The sequence below is a fragment of the Panthera onca genome, chromosome B4, assembly GCF_046562875.1.
Source record: "Panthera onca isolate mPanOnc1 chromosome B4, mPanOnc1 haplotype 2, whole genome shotgun sequence".
NCBI classification, from domain to species: domain Eukaryota; kingdom Metazoa; phylum Chordata; class Mammalia; order Carnivora; family Felidae; genus Panthera; species Panthera onca.
Genome location: NC_138345.1, coordinates 76,936,789 through 76,958,022, shown reverse-complemented (window position 1 = coordinate 76,958,022; position 21,234 = coordinate 76,936,789). Strand labels below are relative to the sequence as shown.

At 41.7% G+C, this 21,234-nt stretch overlaps 1 protein-coding gene across 4 annotated transcripts in view; it reads right to left on the bottom strand.

Annotated features, from left to right (window-relative positions):
- The window catches only part of DIP2B (DIP2 acetate--CoA ligase B (putative)), a 224,407-nt gene that overhangs the window by 110,236 nt on the left and 92,937 nt on the right, over positions 1-21,234 (bottom strand). For all 4 annotated transcript variants that reach the window (XM_060657640.3, XM_060657642.3, XM_060657641.3 and 1 more), the window contains exon 2: positions 6,241-6,312. In XM_060657640.3, coding sequence (XP_060513623.2) covers positions 6,241-6,312 — 72 coding nt within the window. The remainder of the gene's footprint in view (positions 1-6,240; positions 6,313-21,234) is intronic.

The following is a 21,234-nucleotide window of genomic DNA, read 5'->3' as shown; positions in this document are numbered from 1 at the left end:
TACTCTCTAGCTCCATCCATGTTGTTGCAAATGGCAAGATTTCATTCTTTTTTATGACTGAATAATATTCCTGTGTGTGTGTGTGCGCGCATGCATGTGTGTATCACATTTTCTTTATCTGTACATCTACCAATGGACACTTGGACTGCTTCCATAATTTGGCTATTGTAAAAAATGCTGCTATAAACATAGGGGTGCATATATCCCTTTGAATTAGTGTTTTTGTATTTTTGGGGTAAATACCCAGAAGTGTCGTTGCTAGATCATAGGGTAGTTCTATTTTTTATTTTCCATCCTGTTTTCCACAATGGCTGCACCAATCTGCATTCCCACCAACAGTGCAAGAGGGTTCCTTTATGTCTACATCCTTGTCAACACTTGTTGTTTCCTGTGGTTTTGATTTTAGCCATTCTAATAAGTGTGAGGTGATATCTCATTGTAGTTTTGATTTGCACTTCCCTAATCATCAGTGATATTGAGCATTTTTCATGTGTCTGTTGGCCATCTGGATGTCTTCTTTGGATCGCTTCTCCGCCTTTTGGCTAAGATCAAGTGTGGATGTCTTCTTCAGAAAAATGTCTGTTCGTGTCTTCTGCCCATTTCTTTAAAAATTTTTAAAAATGTTTTATTATTTATTTTTGAGAGAGAGAGACAGAGTCTGAGTCGGGGAGGGGCAGACAGAGGGAGGGAGACATAGAATCTGAAGCAGCTCCAGGCTCTGAGCCTGATGCAGGGCTCGAACTCATGAACCGCAAGATCATGACCCGAGCCAAAGTCAGACACTTAACCAACTGGGCCACCCAAGCACCCCTCTTCTCCCCATTTTTAATTGGATTATTTGGTTTTTGGGTATTGACTTGTATCAGTTCTGTATACATTTTGAAGACTAACCCTTTATCGGATATGTCATTTTCAAGTATCTTCTCCCATTCAGTATGTTACCTTTTAGTTTTGTTGATTATTTCCTTCACCATGAAGAAACTTTTTATTTTGATGTAGTCTTAATAGTTTATTTTTGCTTTTATTTCCCTTGCTGCAGGAGACATATCTAGAAAAATGTTGCTATAGCTGACGTCAGAGAGATTACTGCCTGTGCTCTCTTCAATGATTTTTATGGTTTCAGGTCTCAAATTTAGGCCTTTAATCCATATTGAGTTTATTTTTGTATAAGGCAGTCCAATTTCGTTCTTTTGCATGTTGCTGTCCAGTTTTCTCAACACCATTTGTTGAAGAGACTATCTTTTCCCATTGTATATTCAGTTCTCATTCATTGAAGATTAATTTCCCATATAATTGTGGGTTTATTTCTGTTTTTTTTGTTCTATTCCACTGATCTACGTATCTATTTTTATGCCAGTACCGTACTGTTTTAATTACTACTGCTTCATAATATAACATGAAATCTGAATTGTGATACCTCCACAGTTTTTTCTTTCTCAAGATTGCTTTGGCTAGTGAAGTTTTTTATGGTTCCATACAAATTTTAGGATTGTTCGTTCTAGTTGTGTGAAAACTGCTGTTGGCATTTTTGATAGGGATTGCTTTTTAAGCCATTTAAAAAATATTTTAAAAATATTAATTCTGGGGCACCTGGGTGGCTCAGTGAGTTGAGCGTCTGACTCTTGATTTCAGCTCAGGTCCTGATCTCATGGTTTTGTGGTTTTGAGCCCTGCGCTGGGCTCTGCACTGATGGCACGGAGCCTGCTCAGGATTCCCTCTCTCCCCCCTCTCTCTGCCCCTCCCCCACTTGAATTCTCTTTCCCTCTCTCAAAATAAATAAAGTTAAACAAATTAAAAAATATATAAAAATAAAAAAATATATTAATTCTTCCAACCCATGAGCATGATTCCATGCTCTTTTCATTTCTTTGTGTCATCCTGAATTTATTTCCTCAGTGCTTTACAGTTTTCAGAGTACAGGTCTTTTATCTCTTTGGTTAAGTTTACTCCTAGATATTTTATTGGTTTTGGTACAATTGTAAATAGGACTGTTTTCTTAATTTCACTTTCTGTCGCTTCATTATTAGCGTATAGAAATGCAACAGATTTCTACACATTGATCTTGTATCTTGTGAGTTTACTGAACTCATGTATCAGTCCTAGTAATTTTTTGGTGGAGTCTTCAGGGTTTCTATAGAGAGTATCCTGCCATCTGTAGGTAGTGAGAGTTTTATTTCTTCCTTACCAATCTGGATTCCTTTTATTTCTTTATGTTGCCTAATTGCTGTGGCTGGGACATCCAGTAATATGTTGAATAAAAGTGGTGAGAGTGGACATCCTTGTCTTGTTCTTAGTACTGTTGCTTTAAAACATATAAAGCAAAACTTGACAGAACTACAAGGAAAATTGACAAACACACAGTCATGGTACAGATGTTTCAATATAGTTCTATTAGAAATGATAGATCAAACTGTCAGAAAGTTATTAAGAATAGAAAAGATCTGAAAAATGCAATTAATTCTTTGAATTAATGGGCTAGAACCATCCATTTAACAAATAAAACACAAATAGAAGAGTTACAGAGATTTACTAAATACTAGCCAGGTCGTAACAAATAACGAAGATTTGATTTTGTATAAGCATGTTTTCTGACCACAGTGAAATTACGAAACACTTAACTTAGGAAACAAGGCAGAAAAATCTAACGCATCCAACTCAGGAAATGCAGAAAGAGTACAAAAGAGTAAACGAAAAGTACAAGGAAGGAAATACATATGGAAGCCTAAAATAATAGACAGCTCTTTCTGCCCACGGGTTCTGTCCCCATGCTTTAATAAAACCACCTTTTAGCACCGGAAAAAAAAAAAAAAAGAGGAAGCCAAAAATAATAAACCAGAAAATAAAGACGTACTTAAAAAGTTTCAACAAAACCAAAAGCTTATTCTTTGCAAGACAAACTTTTTTTTAAATATTTTTTAACGTTTATTTATTTTTGAGAGAGAGAGAGACAGAGACAGAGCATGAACAGGAGAAGGGCAGAGAGAGAGGGAGACACAAAATCTGAAGCGGGCTCTAGGCTCTGAGCTGTCAGCACAGAGCCTGACACGGGGCTCGAACTCAAGAACTGCGAGATTGTGACCTGAGCCCAAGTCAGACGCTTAACTGACTGAGCCACCCGGGCACCCCTGGGAAGACCCGTCAAAAGAAAAAAGAGATCCAAGTAAATAATGTAAACAAACAGAGGCTTTAAAAATAGAGAGAACATTGTGGACAACTTAGTAAATTTGAAAATATAAACAAAATAGATGATTTCCTAGAAAAAAATTAAACTTGCCAAAAATGAAGAAACAGAAAACTGATAGAACTTGGTGACAGACAAGAGATGAGGAATTAAAGAGATGCTGAGGAGGATTTCTAAGTCTCTAACTTGTTGGGTTTTCAGATGTGAGTCTGATTTACTCAGAAGAAGAAAACAAGAAGAGAAGCGTAAGAGCAGGTTGGATGTCACTGTGGTTGGATTCTTGTTTTTATTTTTTGCTGTGTGTGTGTGTGTGTGTGTGTGTGTGTGTGTGTGTACACGTATGAAAGGGTTGGTTGTGGTGGTAGGGATGGTGTGTGTACGTCATCGATTTGACGAATATGTTGAAATGGAGGTTCCTTTAAGCTATATAAATGGAGACGTTAGGTATGTAGTTGGATCTATGGGTCAGAAGCTTAGGAGAGATATGAGTTTAAGATACATATTTTGGAGTTACTTGTATTTAAATGGTAATTAAAGCCACAGGTATGGCTGAAATACTCGAGGGAGACAGAGCGCTGGTTCTCAAAGTGTGGTATCTGGACCAGCAACCTCAACACCACCTGGGAATTCAACAGAAACGCAAATTTGCGGGCCCCATCCTAGACTTACTGAATCAGAAACCCTGAGAGTGGGGTCCTCCAATCTGTGTATTGACAAGCCCTCCAGTGACTGTGATGCAGGCTGCAGTCTATGAGCCACTGACATCGAGTGAGACATCAAGAAGGCTTGGGCCCTTCCCTTGAAAATCCCAACATTTAACAGAGGAGGATGAGCCGTCAAGGATGACTAGGAGCACTAGCAAGAGGAGAGTAAGAAAATGAAGAGAAGTTTCAAAAGGAGTGTTTCGAGAGGTAGAGTGGTAACTTCCTCTGTGATGTCACTTAAACTAGTTCTAGCAGGGACTGGAACAGGCTGAGAACTGAAGAGTTGAGAAAATTGAGACAGTAAGTACAGACAGCTCGGAGCAGTTTGATCACAAAGGGGAAGCAGAGGGAGTAAATGGAAGAGGCTGACAAGGGAGGATTTTTTTTTTTTTTAGCAGAACAGTAGCAAGCATGATGGACTGCTGAGGGAAGAATCTGGTTGAGAGGGAGAGAGCGAGTTTACAAGCGAGCCGGGAACTGGAGGCCATGACTAGGGCACACCAAGGGGGCGGGGCAGCAGGAGCATCTTATACTTACAGATTTTAGAACTGCTGGACAGGGTGATAATAAAAAGTAGACCAACTTTTTGTTGGCTTTACTACTGCTTTCTAAGTTTTTACAGATACTGCACATCTTATTGACCATACCAGGGGCAGCCCACTCCCACTGCCTTGTCCTTGGTGTCAGGGGATGATAATATAAGGTCTCTGAGAAAGGAAGAGGGAGGGGATCCAAGGCACAGGCGGAAGTCCTGGCCTTAGATAAGAGGAACAGATTACCTTTCTAACCAGAAGGAAGGAGGTAAACATGATGGGCACAGATGTGGCAAGTCTGAAGTCTGAGAGCAGGAAGCCGAAGGAGGTATCATCAAATGGCTTCTATTTTCCGCACGAGATCATCTGCAAGACCCTTCCTACTGTGAAACGGCTATGTTCCATTCTCTTGGCCTACCGCAATTAAATGTCTGATTCGTACTCACTGAACCACCTTCTATTTGTGATCTGGTTCCCCATGTAGGCCTACCCAAGGTGCAAGAATGTGCTGACCACACAGGCTTGAGTATGTCTCAGTGGTTTCTCATAATAAACCGATAAACTGGTTTTTGAACATAATCTGGTTTCTATGTAGCCTGACTACAGATAACAGACAGATCATAGTCCTTTTTTATATTGATCCTATTTCTTATTGACTTACCTTCTCAGGATCCGACTGCTTTTTCACAAAGTGACTAACGTAAATCTCTGTCCCTACAGGGGCATGGGCCAGATCCACATTTAAGCAGCCTCTGTCATGCCCTGCTCAGCAAAAGCTGGCTTCTCATTAGTTGTCAATGGACCCACTTCTACCTCTTCTCTCTCAATTCCTTTTGACATCTGTCTGTTCATTAAGATATTGCTGTCACTGCACTGACCTACTAGTTTTTGCAGGGGGAAATTTCCAAGAATAATACAGGAAATAAAACAAGAGTGAAATATATCGGAACATCACCATTATTCATTTTCTTGTTCTATTAATCATTCAGTACTTACAGACCATATACCCTGTGCAAGGCTTACTATTAGAACTATGGGGAATACAAAGTCCACAAGGTATTTACAACCCAGAAATAAAAGCAATTAGCTCCACAAAGAACAGGCTTGAGGAAATAGGACTTTGACTACAGGGGAGGAATTAGAAATAAAGAAAAAATTCCTCATAGTAAAAGTGATTAAAGTAGAAACAGGCTATCAAAGGAAATCCTCAAATCTGAGTAACTTGAAAAAAAATATGATGACTTAGAGACAGACAGCCTTGCCTACAGGCAAAGGTTACAGCAAGCCCTTTGGAATTAAGCACACAATGACTCAGGACTGTTTGACATAGAAAGAACCCACCAGTGTCTTTGCAGAAGGAATAAGTGAATTAATAGACAAGTTTATTAGGGTTCTTACCCCCAAATCCTCAGGTACTAATCCTTGAGTTGCCCTGCAGTATTCAATCTGTCTGTTCATCCTTCTTATCTTTGCTGCCCTTGCTCCTCTCCACCAGTTTGTGCTCCGGCATAAATAAGATGCAGCTTTTCCATGACCTGGAATTTTCTACCATTGAATCATGTCAGCTGTGCACATACACACTATCACCCAAGCTCTGTGTAAGTGATTTGATGACTTAGGTATTTTAAAAGTGCCTCGCACACAGCAGATGCTCAATTAAGATTCATTTCCTCCTTTCTTTCCTTCCGTTTTTTTTTTTTTTCTCTCCCCTGGTAAGGAAGGGAGGGAAAAAACAGGAACCAACAAAAGACAGATCTCCTGTAAGATAGCATTCTTTGGTGTAAAAATACTGAAGAGATTTAAACCACTTCTCATTGCCTACCTTGTGTCTGTGGGATGTAGGGAGACAGGAGTTTTGACCTTTTCTTTTCGTATCCCTTCTGTGTGATGTCCCCTAAAATAGCAAGAAACAGAAATAGGTTATGCATTATTCTTACTCTGCGGTTGTTCACTGTAAAAATAAAATTAATTACAGAGTGTTATAGAATTACCACATAGAGAGTAGGGAAAAAAAATGGATAGTTCTTTGCCAAGGATTTTGCTATGTGTGATTTCCCACAGTCTTGGAGCCGACTCCTTGTGGAAAATTGTAGGGCTTGTCTCCACACCAAGCCAGCATAGCAATATGCTGCATACCATGTCAGAGATTCCCGAGTTCCTAGGCACCCCTCGTTTCCTTGGTATTTAAGATAGACCAAAATGGAATGCTGCAAGGCTGGCAGGCAAATGATCTCTCCCAAGTTTCAGTCTGACCACATGAATGCCACTGGCATGGGAGGTACTCTATGGAACCACGCAAAATCAAGAGTCTAGTTCAGGGGAGGAGTCAAGGTTCAGACACTGGGGTGGGATCCCTGAAAAGGCCTCTCTGCATCTTAGTAGCCATGCTTGAACCAGGGCTGGAATTCTCATATCCCCTCCCCTTGATTCACTGGTTCGTATTATTTATGTACATGTTATGTCCTTTTCACAAGGTTGAATTAAAAAGTATACTTGAAGCACACAAAAATTACACATGCAACAAATGCAGTAAGGATAAACTGATTAATAGAGGAAAAAATGTGTGGTTCAAGTGCCAAGAAATATGCTAGGTATTAAAGAAAGAATAGCAGATGAATGGGTAGAGAGCAGGGTTAAAAGGAACAGGAAACACAGGAGAACAAAAGTTAATCAAGGGAGAATGAGTAATTCAAAGCTGGGGGAATAAATATATGTAGTGAGGTGACACGGTAGAGCATTGTTTTCTAAAAAAGAACTTTCAGGGGCGCCTGGGTGGCTCAGTCGGTTAAGCGTCTGACTTTTGATTTTGGGTCAGGTCATGATCTCACGGTTGGTCGTGAGACCTGCTCTGGGCTCTGTGTGGAACCTGCTTGGGATTCTCTCTCTCCCTCTCCCCCACCCATGAACCTGTGCACTCTCTCTTAAAAAAAAAATAAAAAATTTTAAAAAGAATTTTTTAATTAAAAAAAAAGTTTAAAGTGAAAATTTAGCATAAAAAGTAAGTTGCACATTAACATTTACAACATTGATGGACACAGATTTGAAACCACGAGTGGTGAATGTCATTTGCCTTTCACCTCAGCACAGGACTGATGGAGTCGATGGCGGGGAGGTAGCAGGGCTCACTGAGGGGCGTAAGCAGGGGAGTGACACAGGCTACACGGTGCAGCAAGTTAGTTCACTCTTCCTGAGGAGAGTGAGATCAAGGGCAGAAGCCAGAGAGACTACCTGTTACCCTTATGCTACTACCTACAGTGATCTGGGCAAGTTAGGAGTAGCTTAAAGACAGTGGTATAAGGGATGAAAAGAAGTGAATAAATTAAGAGAGATATTAGGGAGAAAGACTGGACTGGATGGATATGGGTGAGAAGGTTTCTGGCAGATGGTAGTGCTATTCCATGACAGAGAAATACAGCAAGAAATGCAAGTTTGGCGGGCTAAAGAAAACCGGAGTTGAGCTTAGGAGAGGCCCATGAAACACACAAAAGGACATGTCCAACCAGCAACTGGATATGTGGATCTAGAACTCAGGAAAGAGGAGACAGTTTTGGAACAATCAGGATATAGCTGAAAAATAAACTATTACCATCTTTTCGGAGTAATGTGGCAATTTCTATCAAAATTTTGATTCACCACCTGCCTTTTTAGAATTTATACGATGACAATATGCACACAGGTGACAAAAATCAAATAAGAATATTGCCTGACTCATTCTTTTTTTTTTTTTTTTTTTTTTTAAATTTTTTTTTTTCAACGTTTTTTATTTATTTTTGGGACAGAGAGAGACAGAGCATGAACGGGGGAGGGTCAGAGAGAGAGGGAGACACAGAATCGGAAACAGGCTCCAGGCTCCGAGCCATCAGCCCAGAGCCTGACGCGGGGCTCGAACTCACGGACCGCGAGATCGTGACCTGGCTGAAGTCGGACGCTTAACCGACTGCGCCACCCAGGCGCCCCCTGACTCATTCTTTATAATGAAAACACTGGAATGAATCTGGATGCTTACATCATAGACCATCTATACCAGTGGCTTTCAACTGGGAATGATTTTGTTCCCCAGGGGAGAACTGACAATGTCTAGAGATATTTTTGTCACAACCAGAGGGAAGGGATGCTACTGGCATTTAAGGGATAGAGGCCAGAGATGCTGCCAAGTGTCCTGCAACGCACCGGCAGTCCCACAATGAAGAATTAGCCAGTCCAAAATGTCAATAGTGTTAAGGATAAGAAACCCTGGTCTACATAATACTAGGCCGGTATTCCAAATGCACTGGCACAGGAAGATATCTAAGATACAGAAAGGGTAAAAACGCAAGTTGCAGAACAGTGAGTATAATAGGATCTAATTTTGTAAAAAATAGCAATAGGTATGTTTGCATATATATAGAAAATAGTCTGGAAGGCTATACATACATTAAATAAATGTTTACCCTTTGGGGAACGGGAATATGAGGGGTTTCACTGGTTTTACATACTTTAACAAAGTTTGATTTAAAAAAAAAAAAAAGACCGAATGATTTGCATAATCTCAAAAATATTTTTTTCATTAAGAACGAATGGTTCTATAAATACGTATTTGTAAACACAATAAGATGGTCACAGTGTGTGTGTGTGTGTGTGTGTGTGTATATACATATATATATATATATATATATACACATATATATGTATATATATATAAAACAGGGAAAAAGCAAGATAGTAAACAGTTAACACCGTATATTCAATTTTTTGAATAATAATATTTTTACACATACAAATGTATACATAAAGGAAGTCTGGAGTTTTACGCACCAAAATATTAACAGTGGTTAGCCACGGCTTGCAAAGTTATGACTGGTTTTAGCTTCTTGTCCTTTTTGCTTATCTGTATTTTCTTACTTTTCTATAATGAACATCCACTATTTCAAGAAACAATAAATATTCAAAAGTACAATCACAAATACTTATTAGACTATACAAGTTTAATCACAATGGCCCTTCATCTCTGGTCTTCTAGGGAAATAAGGGAAACCCATAGTGCATTTTTTGGAAATAAAAACCAAACCTTGTCAATTAGCAAAGCGAAGGGTTTAGGTAATCCCCAACAATACACACAACTAACAGAGATGTGGGAGCCTACCAAGGAAAAAGAGGAAATCAAGTCTTTTATTGCAAAAGAAACAATGGAGCATTCTCCTGCCCCATTTCCCCCTCACAAGCTTCCCTACCTCCACTGTACATACACATCCCACTCCCTGAAGGGCACAAAGACCACTTCTGCTGGCTCAGAACACATCTGATAAAGTAAAAGGCCTTTATAAGCTTTCTTCAGGGTTTAGAGTCTCAATCATTCACTGTCAGTAACTGATTGTGGGAAGGACTGGTAGACTTGGGATCTTGGACATTCATCAACAACTAACCATCTTGAGTTTTGAAAAAAGTCAATCAATGGGAGTCTAATTCAGTCATGACAACCAGCTCCATTAGATCCAGAAATGAGCAAAAACATTAAGGAGACCCAGAAGATGAACTGCGATGAGAATGTGAGGACTGTGGTGATGAGCCTTTAAAATGCCCTCCCCCTTTTCTAGGACCACAAGAACCTGCTCAAAAGCCACCTCCACTGTGACACCTGCTGCAACTTCTAAGTCACTTCTTCCTGGTGCCCCTTCAACTCTGCACTGATAGCACTTAGCACATCGCTGGCATTTTAATTGTTTACACATCTGTGTTCCTACTAGACTGTGCACTTGAGGGCAGGGATTGTGTCGTGTTCATCTCTGTAGCCCGCCCACAGCCTGGCACAACAGACACTTGCTGAATGAATGACTGAATGAATTAGTAAGGTGGAGGCAGTGAGAGAATAACAAATCAAAGAGACGTGTGTACTTGGGTGGAAAACTGGAAATGGGAGAAACAGCAGTCTTTACAATAGCAGGAGCTGAAAGGCCCAGGGAGAGAAATCTAGTGAACCAAGTTTTTTGAAACTTGGCAGCTAGACTTCAAAGGTGACCAGAAAAGCAGCACTCGGCCTGCCTGAAGAGAGGAATACATAAAATCACTGGGCACTAAAAAAAAAAAAAAAGTACATAAAATCACTGGGCACGAAAAACTGAAGGAACTCCACCAGATACTGATGGATCCCTTAGCCAGGGGAGGGCAAGACCTGACTGAAGGAATTCAGTTAGCACACATAACTGAGTCTGTTAGTCTACATTTCTGTCATTGCCCACCTTCAGCCTGCCATTCTCACCACCAGGAGTTAACCAGTGTTTGCTGCGCCAAAGCAACATTTTCCAAACACCCAGTTTTTGAGAATCACCTGAAGGACTTGTAAAAATACAAATTCCTGGGCGCCTCCCATGAAGATTCCGACTCACTAAGTCTCGATTAAGACACAGATACTTGCAATTCTAACCAGTGCCTTCCAATGAGTCTTTAAAAAATCAAGCAGGTCTGGAAATCACTGCACTGAAGAATCACGTCTAGAGCGTGCTGGGCGGTTCTGCTGACTTAATGTGAGGAGGGGACAGGAGAAGAGAGGAAGAATGTTGTCTTGGTGGTAACAGAACCTCAGGGGAGAGCAGGAACCTCGGGAGCTCGAAGACACTCAGTCACACCATAGGCATTCTTACTCAGGACAGATTTTCTGCCATCTGGCATATAAAACAAAAAGGAGTGCCGTAACTATACCTGTATAAAATTTGCATTAAAACGGCACAGATCTAAGTTAAACCTGTCGTTCAAGTTTTTTGAGAGCTAAACAAATAAAGAGAGGATTAGCTTTCCCTTGCCACCAGGGTAATGTTATTTCTCCACCCACAAACTCACACAGAAGAGCAGCCACTCGCAGGGATTCACAGACCCCCCCCCCCCCCAACCCCGGCAGGCGTGGAGGCACGCAGCCTGTAAGAAGATGCAGGGACCCACATGACTCAGGACTGCCCAGTTGCTCTGGCACAGTCACGGCTACGATACTGAATAGCTGACACCAGACAAATGGAAAGATACATATGTGAGGCAGAAACTAAGGGAAATACATTCCCAATTTCTCTCCTCGCCTAGCTGGGATCAACGAAAGCAGCTTGGCACAGGCAGCCCAGGAATCATCTTTAAGCAGAGTGAGGAGGGGGCTGGCAAGAGGTGTGTGAGAGCCACTAGCCACCCAAGCCTCTTGAAGGTCAGCAGTGAGAGGAGGAGGAGTCCTACAAACGGGTCAAGCCATTTGAATGTATATTTGCACCGGTGAGGTGGTTTGGTGCTGTGGTTAGCACTTCAGAGTTTGTGTCAGACAGAACTACATCTGGAGCACGGCCTTACCATGTCCTGGCTTTTTGGCTCTAGATGGGTTTTACTTGCCCCTCTGATAAATCTCGGTGTCCATGTGTGTAAAATGGTTAACAGTAATCTCTGTCTTGCAGTTTTTATGGTGATTCAGACTACCTGGTATGGGGTCTGGGCTATATAACAAACTTTTACCAAAAGCCTACTGAAGCCTACTACTGGCCAGGTGGGGATCGGGGCCAGCAGCTATGTTGCAAAGAGAGAAGAGGAAGGCAAGCAACAATGCTAAGAGTCCATAATTGAGTGCTGTGGGAGAGATGCACACCAGACACAGTATGGAACCCAGAGGAAGCATCATGATCTCTGCCCGGGTAGGGAAAGGAAAGCTTTAACAGAGCAGGTGACATTCTGGGTGGGGTGTGGCCTTTCATTCTAATATCAGAAATATGACATAAACTCCTAATGATGCAGCCACCTAGTGGTTTGCCCTGCGGCTGACTGCTCTGTATGGATATGGCCCTGTTTGATGGTTCCTGCACGATTTAACCTGTCAGAGAGAAGCAGAACAATGCTCGGTAATTTTCAGAGATGACCTTGTACGCACCCTGAGCAAAACAAACACGGGGTTTGGGAACTTCTGGAGGGTCACCAAATGGTATGTATGTAGAATCTTGATGGACGGAGAGCAAGGGTTACAGTTTCAGCCATAAACTCTTTCTGCTCCAACGGAAATAAAAAGGTAGGTGCCACCACAGCCCTGCCTTAAACTCATACCGATTCAGTCAGAGGTGGCAGTGGCTTGGGGGACTTTGGGAGGTCACAAAAACTTTTTTGAGCACCGAATGGATGATATCCAGAGTGTCAAACAAAGAGGAAAAAAAGAGTATCTATGTCTTTAAGAAGTTCCGGTCTAATGGGACGCCCGGGTGGCTCAGGCAGTTGAGCCTCCGATTCTTGAGTTCGTTCACCTCAGGCCATGATCACACAGTTTGTGAGACTGAGCCCCATGTCTGGCTCTGCACTGACAGCGTGGAGCCTGCTTGGGATTCTCTCTCTCCCTCTCTTTCTGTTGCTCTCTGTCTCTCAAAAATATATGAACTTTAAAAAAAAGTTCCCAATATAAACAAATAATTACAATAAAAGTGGCAAGCGCTACGCTAAAGATCACGTAAAAGATTCTATGGGAACAGAAAAGAGTGGTGATAAGGAATAATAATAACACTCTAAGAATAAGTAAATAACAACAATACTCATCGAGGGCCTACTATGTAACAGTCTCTGTCCCGAGAGCCTCGCAACATCCCTTATAAAATGATATTTTTATCAGTCCCATATAATAGGTGAGGTTACCGAGCCACGAAAAGTTTCAGCTACTTGTCACAGTCAGACCCAGTAGGCGCTGTAATCAGGATCTGAACCCAGGCAGTCCTGCCTCCAGGGCCCCTCCTCTTAAATACTACCCTATCATCATTTTTCAGAGAGAAGCTCCAACTTTAGCCTCGGAAAGACTGGGAAGACTTCACAGTCTCTTAGGCTGGGTCCTGAAGGAGGACTGTCAGGACTGTTCTCAAACCCACAGCTGCGGAAGACAGTACCATACCTGGGGCAACAGAAGGACAGAAAAGCTGTGAATGCAATCTCTGAGGAACAGACATTGGCCCTACAGTGGCTCCTCCGGGCCCTGCTGCCTCGGGGGATTCCACCGTCCGGGCCTCAACAGGGACTCTTCAGATACCTGGTTGAAATGGGCTGACATTTATCTCACGGGGCATCGATTTACTTCCTTCTTAACTAAATGCCACTATATAATACAACCTGCATTCTAACTTTTCATAATATTCTGACAGCAATTCGTCTGAGTTGCCTAAAACTCCCCTTCAATAAACAGAAAAGACATCATTACTACAGAACAAGAAACAGAGGTGAAAAGGTAAATGTCTGGCTTAAAGATACAGAGCTAGGCAAGCATCTGGGTCTCTGGCCTTTTCTTATTGTTCTTTGTCCATTGTTTACTCGTAGGTGGCCCCCAAATCAGATGCAATAAAAGTATAAAACTAATCTATTGTTCATAAAATGAATAACATGAGATAAACAATTTTTCTGACTCACTCCAAAATATAGATGACTTTCCAGAAGGCATTAAAAATCCACCCCCATCCCCCATCTCCCACCCCCCAAGCAGAACCCTGCATGAATTGTGTCTTTTAATTATCTTTTAAATGAGACAGCCAACTGTGGAAACCCTGTCCAACTGCAGTTTAAAAACAATCAGCAAAAAGTCATTATACATCATTACTAAGTATTCAGCTAACAGAAAATGTGGCCTTTTTTTGTTGTTTAGGAGTAATTAGGAGGGAAAGAAATGAGAAACTAAGAAGAAAAACTTCGAGAGTCATCACCTTCTAATCTACAGCTGTAGCTAATAACCTATTCTATCCTCTACATGTAAATCTTAGGCCAGGAAGGTGGTACATATTGGCTATGGCTGGAGATGGGGACTAGGACGGGGCTATAGCCATTTATACATAAGGAATGGAAGCAGACACATAGAAAAGAGCCAGAAATATAGCTGAGAATGTGATGGAGGCAGATCTTAGCAAAATTTTAAAAGGCAGAGGGTTTGGATGCTATCCAGGAGACGCTGGCTACAAGACAAAGAACAATTTTTATTAATTTTTATCATGTTCGCCTTAAAACAATTCTATTCAGTGAATTACATATACCTGTCACCCATCCTCCAAATATCCCCCTCCCTCCGCTTCCAGAGGTAATATATAAAGGCTCACAACAAATATACATTTTTTCCCCCAAAAGCACTGTTTTTATGTACACAGAGTCCTAACCACTTCAGCGGCAGGAGGAGTGGGAGAGGTTCATGGTCACACAGAACAATGGCCTCACCCCTTAAACCAGCCATGGGGTTTTTTGGCCTTTGTCTTTCCCCAGTTTTCTGGCTATATCTGAATTGAAACTGGCCAACAGGATTCTAAAGAATTAAAAACCTTGAATTATTTTTTAAAAACTCCTTGTAGTTTCTTTCTACACATATGTAGAATTAATCTTATGTTGAGAGAAGGGTGAAAGCTACAATATACCCAGTTTAGCCAGAAAGAAATCTGTTAAAATACTTCAATCTGTTGAAAGAAGATGAGAATTTTTATTTTAATCTAATTTTTTTGGAAAAAAAAAATCAGTGGTTCTAAAAGTCTTCCATTGGCAGCCTACAAAAGCTATAGTTTTATCTTCTTTTAACTCAAACTTGCTAATCTTACAAAAGATTTTCAAGGAAATTAACTTCAGGACATTCAAATTTCCATTCTCAGTAGACGTCCTCTCACCTCATTTAGGACAATAACTAGACATTTTCCATGTCAAGAACTTGAGAATAAGCCCAGATTGCTTTCTTCCAAAACGCAAATCATAGAATTGTTTTGGCTGCACAGTTCTGTTTTCTAGGTCAAATATACATGACTTCTTACAGATGGTATTTCACCTACGGCATCAAGCAAGTTCAAACAAATAAAAAGCAACAGAGTAAAGCCCTTGAAACACACTGAGAAACTGAACTCTCAGCCTGACTACATCAGCAGGCAGCTGCCTCGATTAATCCACCTAATGCAAAAGGTATGTTCATTTGTCCATTAGAAAAACTATGTCTGCAAATAAGAAATTTGCTATACAAATGCCCCGAATGTCTAAACAGAGCAGGAGGAATCCCTGAGATGGTTCTGCAGGTAGAAAAAGCGTGGGTTCTAGCATGAGGCGGGTCTGGGTTTGGACCCTGAGTCTTCCGATTTCCTGGCTCCATGACAAGTTACTGAACAAGTCGGCCTCAGTTTCACAATAGGTAAAACTGGAATAACTCCTAGCTTTAGTGCTTATGATGAGTCTTAAATGAGAATAAACGCAAAAGTCCCTGGCACATAAGCACACATTCAACTAGTTTTAGCTGACACCACTCCAGCCCTAGCCCCACCCTTAAGTCCCAACAATAGCTTTATCCTTAAAAGGGTTATCTAGAAAATTCTGGTTTAGTAGGTTCTCTTTAACAACAACAGCAGCAGCAACAACAACAACAACAGAGGAGAGAGTGAATTAAGCGTCCCTCTAAAGACACATCAGGGTACGAGATCTTTAGCAATAAGAGCCAACAAAATGAGTTACTTTGGGCTAACAGTCTAAAAGAAGGAAAGCTGACATCAAAGAGGAAGTACAAATATCTAAACCAGAAGTTAGTAGAGATTAGTTTAAACGAATATATGTAAATTTGTGTAAATAAAATAGTGCCACTGTGCACAAAACAGGATTATAAGCATCTAACTATGGGTGCTGTGATGATTTAGGGCTAAAACTGCAAATGCCTAGGAAAAAAATCCTAGAAAAAGTGAGGGGGAGTGATTTTCTTTATCATTTCTTTACCTTCCTTTTATCTTTATTTTTCCTCAGAAAAACCAGATAACTGTTTCTTTTGAGAACAGCTAGGTATATTCAGTTGCTCTACCTTACTACCGGTCTCCACCAGCATCATTTTTTAAAACGGCATAAGCAATAACATCGACACCAATCACTGAAACTGAAGTAAATAGGTCATGCGCCAAGCATTCCTTATCAATGGTATAGAAAAAAATAACACCCGCTCAAAACCTAAGTATGTCATCTTGCAAATGCAGAAATAAAGCGAAAATTTAAAAAAAAAAGATGAAGAATTTTGTTGGTAGTCGATTCATACTGGAAACCAAAGATACACAGGGAAAAACAAAAGTACAGAACCGCTGCTGGTACGCAGATCACAAAATAAGCAGCTCGTGTGGGGTCAGCGGAAAGGGCTTTCCCAGTGAGGCAGAAAACAGATTATCTGTATGCGTTTGGCACAGATTTAGGATCTCAGATTCCAGGCGTCAGGAGATACGTTCTCTCCAAACCAGCTCTTTGGGTCCTGGGCAAGCCACTATACTTCTCCGGGCCTCGCTTTCCTCATGTGTAGGAAGGAGGATCCAGTGAGCATGAAATCTAAGGCTGCTAATGTGTGATGAATGCCACTTGCCTGGCATGTGTGGCAAGTCAAAACCGAAGAAAGATATCCAGTAGCCATATGATAGATGAGCTCCAGGATAGATATATAGATTGTCAGCATCAGCGTAGGAGGTGGTAAGTGAGGGCCTGAGTGTGAATGATATCATCAGAAGGAATGCAGTGTGAGAGGAGAAGGCAGCCAGAAAAGGAATCTGGGAGAAAACTAACATTTGAAGAATGAGCAGAGGAAAACGAGATGATACTGGGGCACAGCAGGGAGACCAGGAGGGAATGGAGAGAGAGAGGAGGGAGACGGAAAGAGAGAAGGAGAAAATAATGTACTGTCACAGATGTAAAATAAGGATAGAAAAATACCTGCTGCATTTGACGACTAGATCAACAGTGGTCCAGACAAGAACAGCTTTAACAGAACAGTAAAAGAAGGCAGAATATTGGATAGTACTGAAGAATGGATAAGAGGTGAAGTGAGAGTAATAGATTTTTTTCTTTCAGCATGTTTTGTTATAAAGTGAATGAGATATGGGGAAGTCTACAAGAGGCTACAAAGTCAAGGAGAGTGAGTCTTTGACTCGACCAACAAATACTAAGGGCTTCCTACCTGCAAAGCACTACTTCAGGGGTAGGAGACAGAAGAGAACAGACATGGTCCCCAAATTTAGCCATGGTAATGAAGTTCATAGTCTCTTCGAGCACAGAGAGACATCCAAAACCAATCATATAATTAGTGACAAGTGGGATAAGGGCTACAAAGAAGTTGTCCAGGGGGGCTGAGAGACCCCCGATTAAGAGACTGTGGCAGGCACACTGCTCAATGCCACTGCAGGTTCCAATCCCAGACCCGACCTAGCCTGGGCAGCTGGGGAAGTGACATTTAAGCTGAGACCTAAAAAAACCAGTTATGTCTAAATATTTTGAAAATGAAACAGGAGCTGGGGGCAGGAGGGCTGTGGACCTGCACTGGTATGCTAAGCATATCCACCCCTCCCCCCCCCCCCCCCCCCCCCCACCACCCAGACGATGAATGGGGTGGGTCTGGGCAGGAGCACAGCTGAAAGCCAGGGCAGTGCAGCAAGTGGGGTGATACGAGGTTCTGGAGACAGCGGGAGCCCAGATCCTGCAGGGCCCTCAATACCATTCCAAGAATTTGGGATTTTACTACAAATGAGAGAGAAAGCCATCAAAGGCTTTTAAGCAGGGGAGGAAGGTGATCAAATAGAGCAAAGGAACAAGGTATCTGATAAAGACTAAAATTCCTGCAAAGATTAGAAGGAATAAGATCCAGAGCTGGGGCCTGGGTTCCCTCATGGGTTAGCTCCAGGGCTTCTGAACCTATGCTGGGAATGTGGTATGTGTCCTCCATCTGTGAGCGCTTTACGGGCGTGGAGATGTTTATCCTCAGCCCCTGGGCCAGCCAGGCAGAGCTTACAGGAGCTGGAAACCTGGGGCAGTCACCTCAAGTAGGCAAACAGACTTCTTATCCTGTTGTATTGAACAAATATCATCAGTTTCTGTGTTTGTCAAGATGTATGAAAGACTGGGGGTGCCTAGGAGGCTCAGTTGGTTAAATGTCCGACTCTTGATTTCAGCTCAGGTCATGGTCTCCTCACGGTTCGTGAGTTTGAGCCCTGCATGCGGCTCCGCACCGACAGCCCTGAGCCTGCTTGGGATTCTTTCCCTTTCTCTCTGCCCCTCCCCTGCATGCACTCTCTCTCCCTTTCTCTCTCTCTCAAATAAATAAATTTTTTAAAAAAGATGCATTAAAGACTGGAAGTATGGTCAGACTTTAGTATCTCTTCCTCTAAGAAAGGAAATAAGGGTGAATAAGTAAGTACAGCTGTTGGGGGAGTACAGGGAACAGGGCAGAAGGCAACAGGACTCTGGTCTGATAATCCATAAATTTCTTTCTGGGGAGGAACCATAGTAAAAGTTTTCATCCATTTCCCCCTCTGAATTCATTTAGTATTTATCTCATGCCAGGTACCATTCATCTAAAGCATTAACGTGAGTATTGACTCATTTAATCTTCAAAACAATCCCATGCGGTAGTATTATTATTAGTCCCAGTTTTGTCCCAGTTTTCAGGTAACAGAGTGAGGCACAGGCAGATTAAGTGACCTGCACGAGGACACACACTGGGAGATCTAGCTTCAAACCTGACAGTCTGGCTCCAGTGTGCAAGCTCCGAAACCACCACTGAAAGCTGCCTCTCTAAGGTACTTTGCTGAGAGGGATGGAGAGCTGGAGGAGAGTAAAGACACTGAGTTGCCACCAGACGAAAGGGAGGCAACATGCTCTGAAGCTGATACAGACTACAGTCTGGGCTCTGCCAGTTAGTTGTTAGCCAGCCGTGTCTGAAAAAGCTAGTTAACCTCTCTAAGCTTCAATTACCTCAACTGTAAAACAAAGATAATAGAACCTAACTCAATGTTATAAGGATTAAAAAGATAACATAAGCAAAGTTCTTGGTTCCTGGCACAGAGTAATAAGCACTCAAGGACACCTGCTACTCTAATGGCAGAGGGAATTAATGAAAGAAATGGAGAGTGTGCCAGGCACTGCTGAGGGTCCAGGGAGACAAGAACAGAACTTCTAGCAGCACTCATTTCCAGTTTTGTGATTTTCCCTAGCGGGAAAAATTTCACTGCGGGAAGGCTGCTGCTGCTTTGAATAATTTAGAGCTGGGGTTTACTAGGAAAGGAGGATGGAAGGAAGGAAGGAAGGATGATGGGATCCAGGCTAGCAAGTATTTATTCATCAATAGCCAATCAACCAGCAATAAATGCTTGGTGAATAAATGATGTGCAGTACTATCAACCTAACTTCTGTAACTTTTTAAAGCTTCTAGGGGAGGGGCGCCTGGGTGGCTCAGTCGGTTAAGCGTCCGACTTCGCTCAGGTCATGATCTCACGGTCCGTGGGTTCGAGCCCCGCGTCGGGCTCTGGGCTGACAGCTCAGAGCCTGGAGCCTGTTTCGGATTCTGTGTCTCCCTCTTTCTCTGACCCTCCCCTATTCATGCTCTCTCTCTCTCTCTCTCTCTCTCTCTGTCTCTCTGTCTCAAAAATAAATAAATGTTAAAAAAAAAAATTTTTTTAATAAAAATAAATAAATAAATAAAGCTTCTAGGGGAAATACAGTCAGGATCCATCTTGGGTTGGCTGATCACATCACCCTCAGGAAGAAATGACAGGATTCCAAATGGAGAAAGCTGAAAGGAATTGGGCAAGGGAGGTCTGGAGGGTATACAAAGGTTCCCTGCCAGGCCAGTTCTCCTTTCCTGCTTCCCACACCTGCTTTTCTCTTCTCACTTTGAACCTATTAAAAACAAAACAGTGAAAAAACTATTAAAGACAAAAATCATGGAAAGGTGATAAAGAACAGAGAAGACTGAAGATCATTTTATGTTTTAGAAGTAACACTAAAAACTGAAAATTTCCTAGGCCTCATAAAGGTCCAGGGGAGGAGCAGAGACAGTCAGTTGGTGTGGGGAGCAGCTCTGGGGGACCTGGTGGAAGTTGTGGGGGGGGGGGGGGGTCAGGTCTCTTGGAAGAGAGATCAAAGGGATGGATTACTAAGGGAAGAGGCAGAGGGAGGCAGAGGGAGAGGAAAAGCAGAAAACCATCAGACGCAGTAGTGGAGAAAAGGGAGTTCCTAAATCCAACAGGGTCCACCCTGGATCAAACATTCATAAAAGACAGCCAGATGTTGCCACCAGTTCCTCTTTTCCCAGGGCAAAATTTAAAATAACTAAGTGGTGGTCACTATTTTTAAAGATTAAACAAAAACAACCCACACCCCTCAATGCAGTCTCAGGAAAAGAATAAATGCTCAATGTTAATAATCCTCAGGAATAGAGAGGCTCCCTGAGCAAGGGTAGGAAAACAAGCAAAAAGAACAAAAATGAACTTGCAGCCACATAATATGCAAAAGAAAGCTGTCGAGGCATTTCGGTAGTCCAAGAGCTGATGTTCTTAGCAGGGGAAAAAAGTAGAGTGAAAGGATGAAATATGATGAACTGCTTAGAGATTTTTATAAATGACTTGTAATTTCATAAACACCTATCTACCAATGTTTAACCAAAGTTAAATCGAGATGTAACTTTCGATTTGGCTGATAAAGTATGGCGTGTGTGTATGTGTGTGTCTATTGTTCCCCTAGAGATATTTAAACCTCCAATATCATTACCAAAAAATCCACCTCTTTCCTGTAGTTTCACTTGAAGCAAAAAAAAAAAAAAAGAAAAAGAAAAAAACAATAACAAATTCCTTCCTAAAATAGCAAAGACAACAATGAGAGGAATAATACTTCAGAGTTTGAACAGATATTTCCTGTACTTCACTCAATGTACGAATCACAATCAAAATTAGGAATTAAAGGGAAAAAAACACCACGACTGCCACATACCCCCAATGACAACAAAAAACCAAGTATAGCATTCTTTGGCTACACTTGCCCCTCAAACAGCAAGACACCACCTCACGTCTGAATATAGTATTACAAACGAGTAAGCCCTGAATGC